At 34.6% G+C, this 15,721-nt stretch overlaps 1 protein-coding gene across 1 annotated transcript in view; it reads left to right on the plus strand.

Annotated features, from left to right (window-relative positions):
• DMD (dystrophin) overlaps positions 1-15,721 on the plus strand; it is a 1,374,504-nt gene that overhangs the window by 497,721 nt on the left and 861,062 nt on the right. The window contains 3 exon segments of the mRNA XM_068422827.1: positions 10,248-10,436; positions 10,774-10,955; positions 14,984-15,134. Of these exon segments, the coding sequence (XP_068278928.1) occupies positions 10,248-10,436; positions 10,774-10,955; positions 14,984-15,134 (522 nt within the window).

Below are 15,721 nucleotides of genomic sequence, written 5' to 3' on the forward strand. Positions count from 1 at the left end.
CTTCTTCTGAGGAAGAAGAAAAAGTATTATCAGTATTTGTTGAATTTAATGGATTTTAATTTTGGAATGTGAGATGTATTAATTAATATAAATAATTAGATTTGACTTTTAGCTATTTTTCTAGACATTCATTGGTGATATTTTCTTTTTTCAGCAACAGCTCTCTTACAGCACAGGTATCTTTTGTGAGGTATAGTAAGAGATGATCTATTCTGTGAACAACTTCAGCAACAGAAATCCGGTTGATGAGATTTGTTAATTAAAATTGCCAAAAGTGTCCTCCCCTTTTTAAGAACTAATTGCATGATTTATAAATTAGCACCTACAAATTCCATGGATGTTCATAGTAATTACAAGATTTGAAAAACAAACTCTAAGGCACAGCAGGCTTACTTTAGTAGCTGATTTTGCTGGCCCATAATCAGAAATGCCTGGATTCATTGCGTACGTAGCTCACAGGTTGCAGATTACTCTTCTAAGTAAACCCAACTCGCAATATATATTAGCATGCTTGTAAAGAAAGGATTGAAAGAATATGCAACCTGGAAAATTTAATGCTATTTAAATGATCTTTGTGTACTTAATTTAATTTTTTTACTTCAATTTTTAAACTCAGTTAGTTGCATGAGGTTTCCGTTTTCAGTTACTAGTATTATTGGTTCTGCAACTGTAAAATAAACAAAATGTTTTAAAACAATTACCTGATATATATTATGAGAATGTGTTTCCATAATTTGTATTATATTTCCCTGAGAGATTTAGTTGAAATCAATAGAGTACCCACTGGTGGATCCTGTACTGAATGTTTGCCCCTTCTTGGCTGTAAGCTCTTGTGAAGTAGTGTCCCTCACAGTATATACAGTGATGAATAAAGAAAAAATCAACCTTTATGTATACATTTTTACCTTTTGCATCCACTTCTTTAAAGCTGTCGCTGTCTTGCACCTAGATTAACCTAACATAAAGTGAGTGCAAAATTTTTGTAGCAGCTATAAAGTTTATAGTTTTCACTCATCATTATTGCAATTTATATACTTTATCAATTTCTGGTTTTCATTTGTTCTCTACCTCTGTAGCTTGTGATTATCTTTCTTATTTCTCTTCTTATTAAGCAAACAAGCATGTAGCCATATAACAAGATGCTTCAGAAAAACATGTACTCTAGCATTTTTCCCCAGGAAAGCTCTCTATTGCACACAGCCTTTCAATACTACCAGTTTATGAGACTGTGTAACTCTTCTGCTTCAAGTTCATATAGTGTTTATAATGATAGAACTTTTTGTAACTTCACCAAAAGGTAATGGTTTTGAGAAAACATTGTAGATCAGCTGTGTTTGCCTGATGTTGAGTAAAAACTTCAAAGGAGTTAATCTGTTTCTCAAGACCACCTTAGGAAACAATGAACTGTTTTGTCTGCTTTATAAAATAACTGTCCATTTCTTGAAAAGCTCTCACACCTGTGTTCTTCAAGGGATTTTAAATTAGCCTGGGGATAATTGTTATTTCACGAAAGGGCTCAAATTTAACCATGTTATAAATCTCTGCAGAATCATAAATTTCCCCACTTTCAGGGTATACTTAAATTTTAAGAGCTGGACTCTGGGACACAGAGACATATGAGACCTGAGCAGTAGAAACTAGAATCAGCTGCCAAGAAAAATGATTCTAACCCTGAAGGGTTGGTGATGGTGAATATGTAAAGCTGAACAAGGATGGTTTGAGTAGGTGGCTCAAAAATGACACTTCAGAGGCAGTGACGGAGTTCAGAATTTGTACATTTTTGTTTTGAGATGACAGTGAATATCTCCCAAACCAAAGTGCACATTTCTTGTAGCGCTGCCAGAGGATGGAATTCCTTTTGTGAAAGTTTACTTAAAAAAAAAAAAAAAAAGCCATGGAAATCACACACACAAAACAGGTTTGCCCTCTGTTGAAGGAGTATTATTAAAGTTAACTGCCTAGAAGTAGAGAAACAGTAGAATTCCTGTTGCATAGAATATTGTAAATTCAGTGTCTTACGTAGATACATTATGACAGAGCTTTTAATTACAGAATTGTTCTCCTTATATCCTTCAGTGAACTGTTGTAGAAGGAAGTCTGGACTGTGTGATAAAGGAGACCGTTGCTTTTGTGAATGCTGATTTGTTTACTGCAGAAGTTAGAAGGCAGACAGAGAGAGGATATCTCAAGGTCTTCCTGAATTGCCAAAAACTGTATGGGTGAGGAGAGAGAGAGAAGCAATTCAACTGCTGCTATGCATCTTTTCCTTTCTCTCTTCCCTGCCTATTGCATGGCTCTACTGCTCTGTTGCATATCTCTCTTCTTCCATATGTCAGCACTGCAGCTGGACACTTTTGTGAAGGTTATTAAGTAAAGAAGCAGGGCATTGCAGAAAGACAGTTCCTAAAAGAGTTGAGCACTGCTCAGAAATTTACCTTAGATATGAGTTCCCTCTAAGCAAAGTAATCCTTCAGAGATGTTCCTGAGGACTGAGGAAGGTGTTGAGGTCTAAACCAATGAAGCATTGAGCACCTGGATACAACTGGATTCACTGGAAAATATAGTTTGAACTAAATTATTATATAGGGCCCTGGGAAATCAGGCTTTATACATCATGAATCACTTGCCTTGAACTACTGTATATTTTGTCTTTCATTCCAACACATGTAAAATAGAGGGAATATGTGGATGCTGCTGAAGTGTTGGGGCTATTGGAGCGGGGGGAAACCACCAAAACCCCCTATTGAGAAAAAAATTCAATGAGACAAGTATTTAGCTTTGCACGCTGAACAATAACAGTAAAATACAATGTTAAATAGACCTTTATTGAATGCTGCCCATTCTGTGCACTGAGATTAAGTCAATTTTATTACTTTTTTGGCCATTGATATTGTTGTATTTGTGCTCCTTCATAGCCTTTTATGTAAGTTTTTCCTCACTGTCCCTTTTGAGACATTGAGCCAAATGCTCAAGGCAAATTTCTACCAGCAGGGAATGTTCTTCCTGTACATTATTGCATTTTTTAACTGGTATCCCTTTATTCCAACAGTTAATTAAGATAAAATTTACTGAGTGGTCTGCTGATTTTGTATAGAACTTCATCACTGAGCTTAAGTAAATAGTTGTCTCCAAGGCCACATGATGTGAAAAAAACACGCTATTTCAGAGCAGTGGCAATATTTTTTCTTTGAGATCATGATTCTTTTTTCTGCATTCAGATTCTGCATATGCAGATGTGAATGGCTGCTGTCCTCAATATTATAATTTCATGAACCTTCAATTATCTTCCTGAACAGGTTAATGTTAATACTACTGGATTCCATTCATTTGGGGAACTTGATAACCAAGGACAGTAGCCATAGCTCTAGTGAGTATCATACAGTGGATCATATTACTCCCTTAATTAAGCAAAACACTATATTTATTTGCCAATGAACTAATTTTCGGACATACAAGAAAAGTACATTTCTCCTTGGAAAAGAAGAAAAGGCATGTTGCTCTGGCAGAAATTAGTCCTCAGGTAACGTGACAGTAGGAAAAGGAACTCTGTCGTGGTAGCGTGAGTAATAAAAGTCGTACAGAATGCATAAAAGATTTGAATACTTGAACTACTGAAGAAAAGTTGAAGCTTAGTGAAGGTAATGAAGGAGGGAACAAGTCTATGTGTGCGCAATTGATAGGAACTCTCAAAGCTACTCCTCTGTTAGGTGCAGTTAGGAGAAACAGTTTCTCATAAGGTCAGTGAGGAGAGACAATCAGACGACTGACATAATCAAACTAAAAGATGCTATGGGATAACAATGATTTTGCTGACAGCAACAGCAGAAGAGAGAGAGACTATAAAACAAATGAAAGGAAGAGAGAGCAACAACCAAACAGGATGCTGAAAAGAGAAGGCTACTTTTCCTTCCAGAATGATGGAGCCATAAATATACATTTTCATAGTTTTTTGAACTATAAGGCTGTAGAATTCATAATGAAGTGCATATAAAAATGAAAATAAGCTTGATTTTTTTTGTTTGTTTAACTTTTTAACCTTGAAATGTCCAATTGTATTTTAGCAAAATAGATTCTGATGTCTGTGTTTCTCCATTTGTCTGTTTGTTGCTAGCGAGAAAAGGAATAAACTCTGTGTTTGTTTCTCAATCTCCTATATGACATACTAAAGAAATAATTCAGTACTTTTTTGGATAATCCGTTTGTATTTCTTTTGGCTAAGACATAATTCAGCTTTCTCCATCCCATTTTTCTATTTATACATTTAATGGCTTTTCTGCTCATGGAGGTTTTTAGAATTCAACTTAAGAACATAGAACATTTAAAAGGTCTTTGTCAGAACAGTGTATTTTGTAGTGACTATTACTTAAGTCCTTATTACATTTAGAATTTACATTTTAAAAATTAAAATTAAATAAATGTGACTATGTTATCTATTCTATCTTGATTATTTTCATGCTACTGCATGATACCATGATCACAATTCAAATTTTAAGGTGGACTGATCATCATCAGCGGATAGAATTACCTTTTCCTTTTTTTTAATATACGTGACAGTATGAAACACAATAGACATTTGTCAAGGGAGCTGAATCTGCTGATCTGGAGTTACCTTATTGGTAGCACTACTGGGAACAGATCCTAGGCTTCTTGACCTGTGATATACTTTCAGGACCCTGTTACCATTTATTACTGGAGACTTCTGTGAACAGTCATTAGTTAATACTGAAAATTTATCCTAGGGTGAAAATTTCATCTGTCTTTATGTGAAAAGTACTCTTATTTATGTGTTATGTGGAGACCAAATGGACCTCACAGTCTACTGCATGACATGACAGCACCTGAAATATGCATCCCCTTAGAATGTGCCTTGTTCTTGGATCAGAAAAGGGAAGGGTTGAAGAATGGTGGGTAGACTAGGCATTCAACAGAAGAAATCATGATTTTGTTGTAGGTGTATCGTGAAAGTTATTCCGTTCAGTCCAGTCAGTTAATTTAAACACATCTACATCAAGTCATATTACTGTTTGGAGTCTTGATTCTAATTGCTTGAACAGGAAGTGCCTTAGAGAAGCAAGTACTATGTGCTGTGTCATCAGTAATACATCAAATAGCAATACATTTTATAGTCAGAACAAAAAATATAATTAAAACATTAAATAAACATCGGCTGAAAAATTTCCCTAGAGAGTTAATAAAACCAGGATGTTTTGGTAAGTTTGTGGAAAAAAAGGATCAAGCAACTACTAATCAAAACCTGCTTTGATATTTTTTCCAAGTGCAAGTGTGTTGAAGAAAGCAAGCTAAGTAGAAAATCCTTCTGTGAACCACTGACTTACTTGACCATCTATGTAAAATGAAACACTTTTTAAATTGTTAGAAAATTCTGTCATTCCAGGTAGCTGGCAGCCTTGGTTCCTGTCTCTTAATACTACCTTACCTGTCCTCACAGTTCCCAGTCTTAGTCCTTTTCCCAACCCATTTGGTTCCAGTTTTTTCACTTGCTTTCAGTTGACTTCATCCAACTTCTACCCTCCAAATCCCAAGGTGCAAAATTTTCCTTTAATGCCAGTAAAGTCTTTAGTTGTCTTTTCAGTCTATATTTGTACAACTACACCTAATAGAGTAGTTGAAGAGATTAATTTTCCTTTGCCTTTTCCTGTCAATCGTTCCAGTATTTTCTTTCCTTCATAATGTACTTTCATACTGCCTGGTTCTGGCTTTTTTCCTCTCAACATGCACGTTGCCTAAGCTCTATTGACTTTGAATGAAATAATAATCTACCGCATCTCAAAACTGCAGTTGCAAGGACAGGCCAGTTCATCCAGGTGGAAATACCTGCAGTATAAGTGGATCCACTGAGAAAACCAGGTACTAAAAATCTACGTTGTCTCAACTGAGCAAGCAAAAACTGCAATTTTTCAGATTTGTGATAAGGCCAAACCTGGGTGGATTTTCATACGAATGGGGGAAAAAAAAAAAAGCATCTTCCCGAAATGTTTTCATTCACAAAGGCAGTTTTGAAATCCTTAATAAGATGAAAATTCCAGCCTCATTTAGAACAGAGAAATAGTTAACATAACAAACAGTCTGACCAACGTATCATCTTAGTTTTATTGCCAGAAATGACTGAACTATTCTGTTTGATGCTATCTGTTAAGAAAACAGTGTTGATTATTGCAAAGAGCATTTTAGCATTTAACATTTTAACAGTTATAATTTTGCAATTTAAAGACACATAAAATATTATTTTGTAATGAGAAACTTGGAGGAACTGAAAGAATAAGCAGTGGTATCAGTCTCACATGGTAGGAGACATGGTTAGAGGGTGAATAATGTGTGCTACTTTTTGAGGCTGTAATCCTGCAAAGGGAGTTTTCAAAATGAGAAAACTACTCTGGACTAAATTTGCCTTTACTAAAAAAAATGTTTCCTTAAAATTTTATGTCTCTGAGTTCTAAAGCTTGAAATGTCTAGAGCCAGATTCTACAGTGAGACAGGCAGTTTCTGAAGGAAGAAAATATATAATGTGAATAAGAGTGCTGGAATGAACCCTAAAGCTTTATTGCAAAACTACTTTCTAAAACTACTCAACTAATTCTAAAACTCAGAAACAGTCTTTATGAAATAATAGAAATATTCTTGGAGAATTTACTAACATGTGTCCAATCCTTCTCCTTCCTTTATTTACATAATGCGATAGTAGGTGAGGAACATGTCTTTGTTCTCAGTATAGCATATGCGATACCTTAAAATTCTATTTTTTCTCAGAATTTTAGGAATTCTGAAAAGATTTCATATAAATTCAGAAATAAGGTCACTCACAGGACGTGTTGGTTTTGTGTTGTTTGGTTGTTTTTTTGGTTAATTTTTTAAATTGGTTTTCCTGCCATTATGATTTATAAAATTCAAGGTTTTCATTGTTGTTTGTGTTATGTGGATTATTTCAGTGTGGATTATTCTTGGTGCTGTAGAATCTACATAGTTTAAATTTGGTTTTGTATTATGGAATGAATAATCTTTATGTATGTAAATATTATTTTGGGACACTTTTTTATTTGTTTTTGTTTTTTAATACAAAGTGTGTGGCATAGGCATCAGGTCAGTAGTTGTCCACTTCCAAGTGTGAGTATTTAACTTAATGTTTGATGTTCCATTTACAGCTGAGCCAACAGTCTGAATTTCTGCTGATTTGAGTAGTTATTTTTCATTCCATATGCAGGATTAACAAGGATGTACACTTATCTTTTAGAGAGCTAACAGCACTGACAGAAGTAGTGAAGCTACAGTATAACAGTAGATTTTAAAATATATGTATTTTGTCAAATCAAAACCAGCTGACTCTGAGGCACGTTTTTTATGCTTGAAGACTTTTTACAATTTTGCCCAGAGGAGTTGTGGATGCCCCCTCCCTGTCAGTGTTTAAGGCCAGACTGGACGAGGCTTTGAGCAACCTGGTCTAGTGGAAGGTGCCTGTGGCAGGGCAGTTGGAACTAGATGATCTTTAAGGTCCATTCCAACCCAAACCATTCTATGATTCTATGAATATTCTCTGCTTATGTAGATTCAGATCAAGTTGGCCATTGCTCTACTTGAGCTTGTTAGCAGAGAATGTGCTTAAAGATGCAAAAGAAATTTAGCACAGTTTTGAAAGTGTGCAACTATAGATTTATTTTACCAACTAAATCAATGAGGATTATTTGTTTTAATTCATTTGATGATCCCAGGGTGTCCCTGCATATGTCACTGTCAAATCTGAACACAAATACTCTGCATGGTCAACGTGCTCTGTAATAACAACATGGTACAATTATTTCAGTTTATGATGATTATTCTCTTAATTTTAATTTTTCTTTTCCCCAAAATGCATGGGGAAAGAGAAGGCATGGTTATCTAGTGACTTTATTAGGCCTCAGCAGTTGAGAACTATTCAATTGTATTATCCATAAATGAATATTTTCTTTTTTAAAAAAAGCTATTTGTACTTCAAGCCCAGGCGATATCCATTCCTCTGCTTTGTCACCTCATGACTGATCCCAGCTCTCTGCCAGCAATGATGCTGTAAGATTTGAGGGAAGGTGGAAAAGTTGTTGTTTCCTCCCTCTAGCAAATGTAAGGATTACTGTCACCGTTCTGCGAAGTCCTTTGGTTATACTTCCTCTAGCCCTTTTCTGATTGCCTTCTGTCAGAAAATGACCATTTTTTGAATGAGAATGTGCTTTGGAATACCTGCCAAGTATCTGTTTTGTTTCCATTTACATTAGAGGGTTTGCTTGTCTTTACATTTCTTCAAGAGTTATTGCAATGGTGCAGAAGTTAGTCTGCACCATTTTGCCATTGAAAGTCATGAGTCCAAGTTTTTTTCAATGCAATTCCGTATAATATTTGTGATAGCATGAGAAAGCAGTAAAAATGCTGGTCAACGTGACGAGGGAAAATTATTCTGAGTAGTTGTTCCTCAGAAAAAGAGTTGTTAGGGGATGCTTTGTTAAACACTTGGCATACACGAGAAAATATTCTGTATTGTATCTAGAGAAAGGAGGATTTTCAAATTGACACTTTTCAAACAGATAGCTGACAGAGACCATCACAGATCTCTGCAAACATGATATCCCTAGCCTCACTCAGCTGTTTTGCCATCTTTTTTTCCCCCCCAGTTTATCAGATGTGGGTATATTCTGTGCAGTATTGTTATAGAAAGGAAAAAATCATTACATATGCAAAATCAATGATAAGCGTATCCCTTTCCACAGTGGACTGTATACTACAATAAACTATCTTGTTGCAGAAATGAGGTGTGGTTGTGTGTAATTTCTTACTACATTGCATACTACTTAAAATCTGAAGTTGCATACAATTCGAATATTAATTTGTGCAGCAGGAATATGTTGAACATTTTCTGTGCTTCATTGTTTATATTCCTGTAAGATAGTACTTTCTTTAAACCAAAAAAACCAAACTATTGAGTCCGTCATGTTTCCAAGCCTGGTTTTCTGATGCAGATTTATTTACTGAACATTGTTTTTCATGCATATGTGGCGATGAAGTTATGACTGGTGTTTTACTTGGTCTAACACACATATGACAGAGGGATTCACATAAATTGTATGTCATTGTTAGGTCTATACAATTCAGAATGAATTTGTTGCGAAGATGAAGATTGAAGGTTTCATTTTAAGTTATCGTGTTACATTCATTACACTTCCTGATTTCTAGTGATAAACTTTGACTTTCTGTGTTAAACTACAGTGAAAGGCTTTGGATGCTGCTTTGAGTGTTTTATTGGCACAAGTATGTCAGTAGAGACAATTTCTGCTAACTATAAAAACATTAAGTATCTTGGTGTCATTTTTAATGAAAGCATAAGCATATTTTAATGTAAACGCTTTGGTTTTATACTAACTTGCTACCAAAGTAACTAAACTTCTTCTGAAAAATGTGTGGAATGACATCTTCTGTAGCAAACCTGCATTTCTTGCTTCTGTTTTGTCCTAGTCTTCTACTATTATACTAATCCATAAATGTTGTTGATTTCTCTTGACTTCAAGCAGTAGAGCGTAAGGGTGAATTCTGAATAAATACAAAAGTGGCCTGTGCAGGAAAGAGAAATCAACAGTAATCACTTTTTTTTGTTTTTAAAAAGTTACAACTTGATGTGAGATTTCTGAGCTTTTTCAACTTTCTAGAATGGTTTTAACAAAATGAATGTCTATGGATTGCTCAAGCCTCATATTGCATGTAGTGTCAAAGGTTGGTTTTCTTTTTTTATGTTGTTTTTCATAGATTCTCTGCAATGTGAGCATATGACTTACTGCTTTTTTTGATGATACAATTTTACTAGTTGCTGTGAGAAATAAGTTTCTCTCTCATTTCCAAGAGAAAATACTTAAATAAGAAACAGTAAACTAGAAATGAAAAATCAGATTATTTATTGAAAAACAATTATAACAGCACTCTAGAGGCATAATATCAATATTGTCACTATTCAGAATAATTGCTAGGAATTTGAATTCTAGTGTGAAATATATAATTTAACCTGAGATTTTTTTTATTTCCCTCGATGTTATTTGATCTAGGTCAGTTAACTGATTTTATACTAATAAGTACTTACACACATTAGCCATCTGATATATTTTTGTTTTATAAAAACCTGGTTTTATGTACTAGACAATGGCATTCTATTTATTCCTTTGTAGAACTGTCCGAGCAGATGCTATTTGCATTACTCTTAAAATGTTGGTTTTGATCAGTTTTTAGAAACTGTTGAACAAAAGACGTTTAGCACCACGCGGATGGGGTCTGAAATGGATCTTGAAAACTACCAAACTGCTTTAGAAGAAGTACTCACATGGCTTCTCTCTGCTGAAGATGCATTACAAGCACAAGGAGATATATCCAATGATGTAGAGGTTGTTAAAGAACAATTTCACACCCATGAGGTATATGTTTATACTAATCTTTCAGTAGGCATTTATCTGCTTGTGTCCCATAATAAGGTCAAAAATACAAACCAAAGATATTTCTAGTTTATTTTTTTCTTGTTTTTAATTTTGATTTGGAAAATTTAAAGGTAGTATGTGTGCCCTATGCAAAAAAGTGAAAGCATTTATTTCTGGTTTGTATTACAAGGTTTGGGGTTGGATTGGAAAAAAAAAAAAAACAACACAAAGTTGAAAATGAGGTTTGTAAAGTGGTGGAATTGAAGATATTTCTCCAAAGTCTGCTCTTTCCTTCCAAAAAATCAAACTTAAAACTGGATTTTGTTTTTATTGTCAGGGTTTTATGATGGAATTAACAGCTCACCAAGGACGTGTTGGCAATGTTTTGCAAGTTGGAAGTCAACTTCTAACAATTGGAAAACTTTCAGATGATGAAGAGAATGAAATCCAAGAACAAATGAACCTACTTAATTCTCGATGGGAAAGTCTCAGGGTAGCAAGTATGGAAAAACAAAGCAAGTAAGTAACATGTCAGGTAAAATAATATATATGGAGTTTGCTGAAAAAGTCGTGAACTTGACTAACAGTTGGGATTTTCTTTCACTTCACTATGAACAAAACTCCATCGCAGATCTTTTTTAACCTGAAATTTGATGTGTAGTGACTTCTAAGCTTGCATGTTGTTTTGAGACTGGAAGCCACACAAATCAGCGTCTCTCAACAACTTGGACACTAATAACTTTTTCACCAAAATTTATATAACCCACTTCACTTTTTCCTGATGGTTTCAACAAGTATCACACAATATTTAGCTACAAAAGAGAGAATCTTTACTGAAATACAGAAGGAAAAGCAAACCAAATCTTTAAGACCTGTAAAACTTGATCCCATAATAATAGCAAGTGAGAGCTTAGATTTCCAGGAAATATTATTCTGGTTTTAGCTAAAGACAAATTACGTTATTCAAAAAAGGGCATGTCCTATAGCTTAAAGTAGAAATAAAATAAAAAGTAGAAAAATAATCTATTAATTAATCACATTAGACTTTGAAACATCTTTAAGATTTCTATGTCTTATTTTGAAATTTTGCTTCTGTCCAGTATAACAAACCCTATAAAGGTAAGAGCTTGCGATTGTGCCACAGTGGATTAATTTGTTTTGCAGGATACAGAGTGGTTAAACCAGCAAAGTTATTGAAGGGGTTTTTTTTGTGTGACTTGCTTTCCTTATCTTAAGAAAATCATGGAATCGTTTTGGTTGGAAAGGACCTTTCAGATCATCAAGTCCAGCCGTTAACCTAACACTGCCAAGTCCACCACTAAACCATGTCCCTAAGCACCACATCTACATGTCTTTTAAATACCTCCAGGGATGGTGACTCAACCACTTCCCTGGGCAGCCTGTTCCAGTGCTTGACAATCCTTTCCATGAAGAAATTATTCCTGATATGCAATCTAAACCTCCCCTGGCACAACTTGAGGCTGTTTCCTCTCGTCCTATCTGTTGTTACTTGGGACAAGAGACTGACACCCACCTTGCTACAACCTCCTTTCAGGTAGTTGTGACGAGCAATAAGGTCTCCCCTGAGCCTTCTTTTCTTCAGGCTAAACAACCCCAGTCCCTCAGCTGCTCCTCACAGACTTGTGCTCTAGACCCTTCGCCAGCTTCATTGCCCTTCTTTGGACTCTCTCCAGCACCTCAATGTATTTCTTGTAGCCATTGTGTAAAAGCAGCCCAAATTGGCCCATGTATTCACTATGTGTTGAAAGTATTTCACTCTTCTAGCAAACAATCCATTAGCATGCTAAAGGAAAAGAGCCTGTTTTTTCATTTCTTCCTCCTGACCTTCCCCAAATAGGATTCTCTGTAGTAAAGCATCTCAAAGTGATAAATGAACCACTGGAAAGGAAAATTTAATGCAATTTACCACTTTATGGAGAATTCCATAACTATTAAAACACATTCAGTTCAATGGAAATGTATTTTGTATTTGAAACTTACAATAAACAAAGATTATTATAATCTCCTGAGGTGTATAAATAAGCACTAAAAGCTCTACCAGATGTTTACAGAAGTAATTTGAAAACCAGAAAGTACGTGGAGAATGGGAAGAAACAAGAAACATTCTTCTTTTTCTTAAGAATCAACTGTGATTAAACTATTTTCTGTGTTTATTTAATTTTCAAGTTTATGCTCCTTGTTTTGGAATATCAATATTCTATATAATAAGTATTTATTTCTTCATACCTTGTTTTTTTTAAATCAAATTCTCTTTACTTTAGCAGGTTTTCTATACCATTTATTTCACTTACCACTATAAAAATTATCTCTAGGATGAAGCATTGTATTTAATATTTAGAATACCTTGGTTTAGAACATAAAGTAAGACAACACAATGCATACTTGAAAGTCAAGAAGGACTGACTTAGATCTGAGATAGCTAATCCCCTGTGAACCATGAATTACAATAAAGCAACGTATCAGCTTCCTGCACTCTACCCATGAAGAGAGAGAGAGATTAGAGTGGAAAAGACACTACATGTATCTTCTGGTCATTTTGATCGATAATTAACACAGGGTTTCCAGTAAAAAAACCTGAAATTGTAGTACATCATGAAGATCCATGACACTCTGTTCTTAGAAAAAAATAAATATCAAGAGAGATAATACAGAAAAACATTACTGTTTGATATCTACTGTTTAGAGATTTGGATTAATGGAGCCCTTCCCATTTCTTGGAACCATTTTTTTTCTTCAGTGTCTCAAGTTCTCTTGAAGTTTCAGTTCCTGCTTATAGTTGTTCCTGTGATTTGTTTTCTTTGGTCCTTTCCTTCCAAGAGATACTGACTGGAGACTTTAAAAATTATTACTGTTTCTAGAAGGTAGCATAGCTTCACAGAGCTCCAGGTCTAACACCTGATAATATCACAGTGCCATCTGGGACCAGAGAGGTACCATTCAAGAAAAAGGTGTAACTAAAACCTTATTTCAAGACTAATTTTAATTTTTTAAAATTTGTTTGCAAGTCTTTATTTCCATAAAGTTAGCTCATCTTGGTGTTTGCCTGCAGTTTCTTCCCTTTTCTGTATCTGCTGCTCTGCACTAGAAGATATGCTTCATGTCTATGTATTCCTCAGGATTCCTTTGGTCACTGCTTGTGCTCTGTCTTTGTTTTCCAGACTGCCTTTCACATTTTCTCTCCATTACTGCTCCTGTTTCAAGAGACTCTGTTTTGGCTTGTCTTCCTGTGGTTACTGATACCACTTGATTATTTCTGTTTCAGTAATCCTCAGCCAATTTTGTTTGTTTTTTTTTTAAATCTATCTAGATGCAAGTGATAATCCTGAGATAAATGATTAGCGTTGTTGGCTGCCCTCAGGGAAAAAAAAAGTACAAACAGCTTCTTTTTGTAACAGCTAAGTTTTTATGATTAAACAACGCAAGTCCTAGGAATTTTTGAATAATTCTTTTTGCACCCGTGTTTGAAAATATCTAATTCATTCTTATTGCCTGTTACCTTTGGGGTATTTGAAGTCTATGTGTTTGTGTTATCTGGTTAAACCTCTGTTTGATAAAAAAATGTATCCTTATTTAACAAAGATTCACCAATACTAAATTTATTATTTGTTTAAACATGTTTATTTTTAGAAAGACTTTCGTCTAACACACTTTTCTTTTTAAAACAAAACCCATTTCAGGGACAGAAAGACAAGAGCAGAGTGATGGAGATTCAGTTAGATTTAGTGCTGGAATTCTATTGGCCAGTCAGTCCCCAGCCTGTATCAGTCTAGGGGTTCTTCCTTTCCAGGTGTGGGACTTTACATTTGTCGTTGTTGAATGTTGTACACTGCCCTCGAGTGTAAAACGTGACAGTTAGTATATACACAGGATTCAGAGTATTTTGCATTCTTAAATTTATAGGTGATCCCAAGGATTACCTATGAACTGAGGAATAGTATCTAAGAAGGGAGTATGAATTAGCTGAGATACATACAAAGAAAGCATCAAATAGGACTGGGAAGTTAGAGATTTCTTTTTACAATATTGGTTAATACTGTGCATACAGTACTTTCTTTTAAATATATAAATATACAAATATCAAATAGTATTCTCCATTGAATAACTGAAAATTCAATAATCTCTTCTCTTCTGTTTAATACCCTAAATTTGAGAGAGCCTGGTAAGTACAGCTGTCTGAGCACTTTTCAAAGTACTTGTAGTAGACAATACAAGCTTTAAGAAACCAGATAGTAGAAATTTTGAACTTCTAAACAGCTCTAACAGAAATGCAGCTGGAGATCAAAACTTTAACAGGCAGTCTATTATATGCAGTACTCAGGTTCTAAAAACAAAAGTTTCAAAACAGTTTGCCTAATTCATAACTCTCTCAACAAATTTTCAGTTACCTGTTTGAAAGTATATATTTTTTTTTATTCTGGCTTGAGATGTAGCCTCATGAAATTCAGTTAAGAGTATACAGGGCAGATATTTCTGCCTGTTGTTTTCTTTCATGTATAAGCTGAAATTATTATTTCTTTGGTTTACAGTTTGCATAAAGTCTTAATGGATCTGCAGAATCAGCAGCTAGCCCAGTTAGCTGACTGGCTGACAAAAACAGAGGAAAGGACAAAGAAAATCGATTTGGAGCCCATAGGTCCAGATCTAGAGGACCTAAAGTGTCAAGTAGAAGAGCATAAGGTATGCTATGGTATGCTTCCAAAGGCACAAAAAACAATTTGAGATTTTGATATTTTAAAAGCACTACTTCTGCCATTAGAACATAGCAAAGTAACATGGAATCTTGGTTTAATATTGATTGTTTTGTGCAATTAACAAGCTTTTGTAGAGTTGTTTTATCACTGACTTTTATCCTGATACACTGACTTTTATCACTGACTTTTATCCTGATACAAAAAAATAAATTACTTCCTTTTTCTGTATAAACAATATACTAGAATATGCAAGGCAACTGTAACATCTTTTCATTACACAGTACAATAAGAATATATGAGATTTTTTAATACCTGTGCTTTCTTCTTTTTGCATGTTGCATTTTTTTTTCCTTGCTTGCTGTAGTAGCAATGATGCAGTAGTCATAATTAGACTGCATAATCTTGTTAGGACTGCTGGGACTCTGAATATGTAACTTTACAGCACTATAAAATATGTTTTAATTTCTAACTCTATCAAATACTTTTTAGTAATGTATTTAGTTAATGAAAAATAACAAGCTAAGAAATGGAGTGTAAGAGAGAATTTGGCCAAATTTTTTCCACATTCCATGC

This window comes from Nyctibius grandis, chromosome 2, assembly GCF_013368605.1.
Source record: "Nyctibius grandis isolate bNycGra1 chromosome 2, bNycGra1.pri, whole genome shotgun sequence".
NCBI classification, from domain to species: domain Eukaryota; kingdom Metazoa; phylum Chordata; class Aves; order Nyctibiiformes; family Nyctibiidae; genus Nyctibius; species Nyctibius grandis.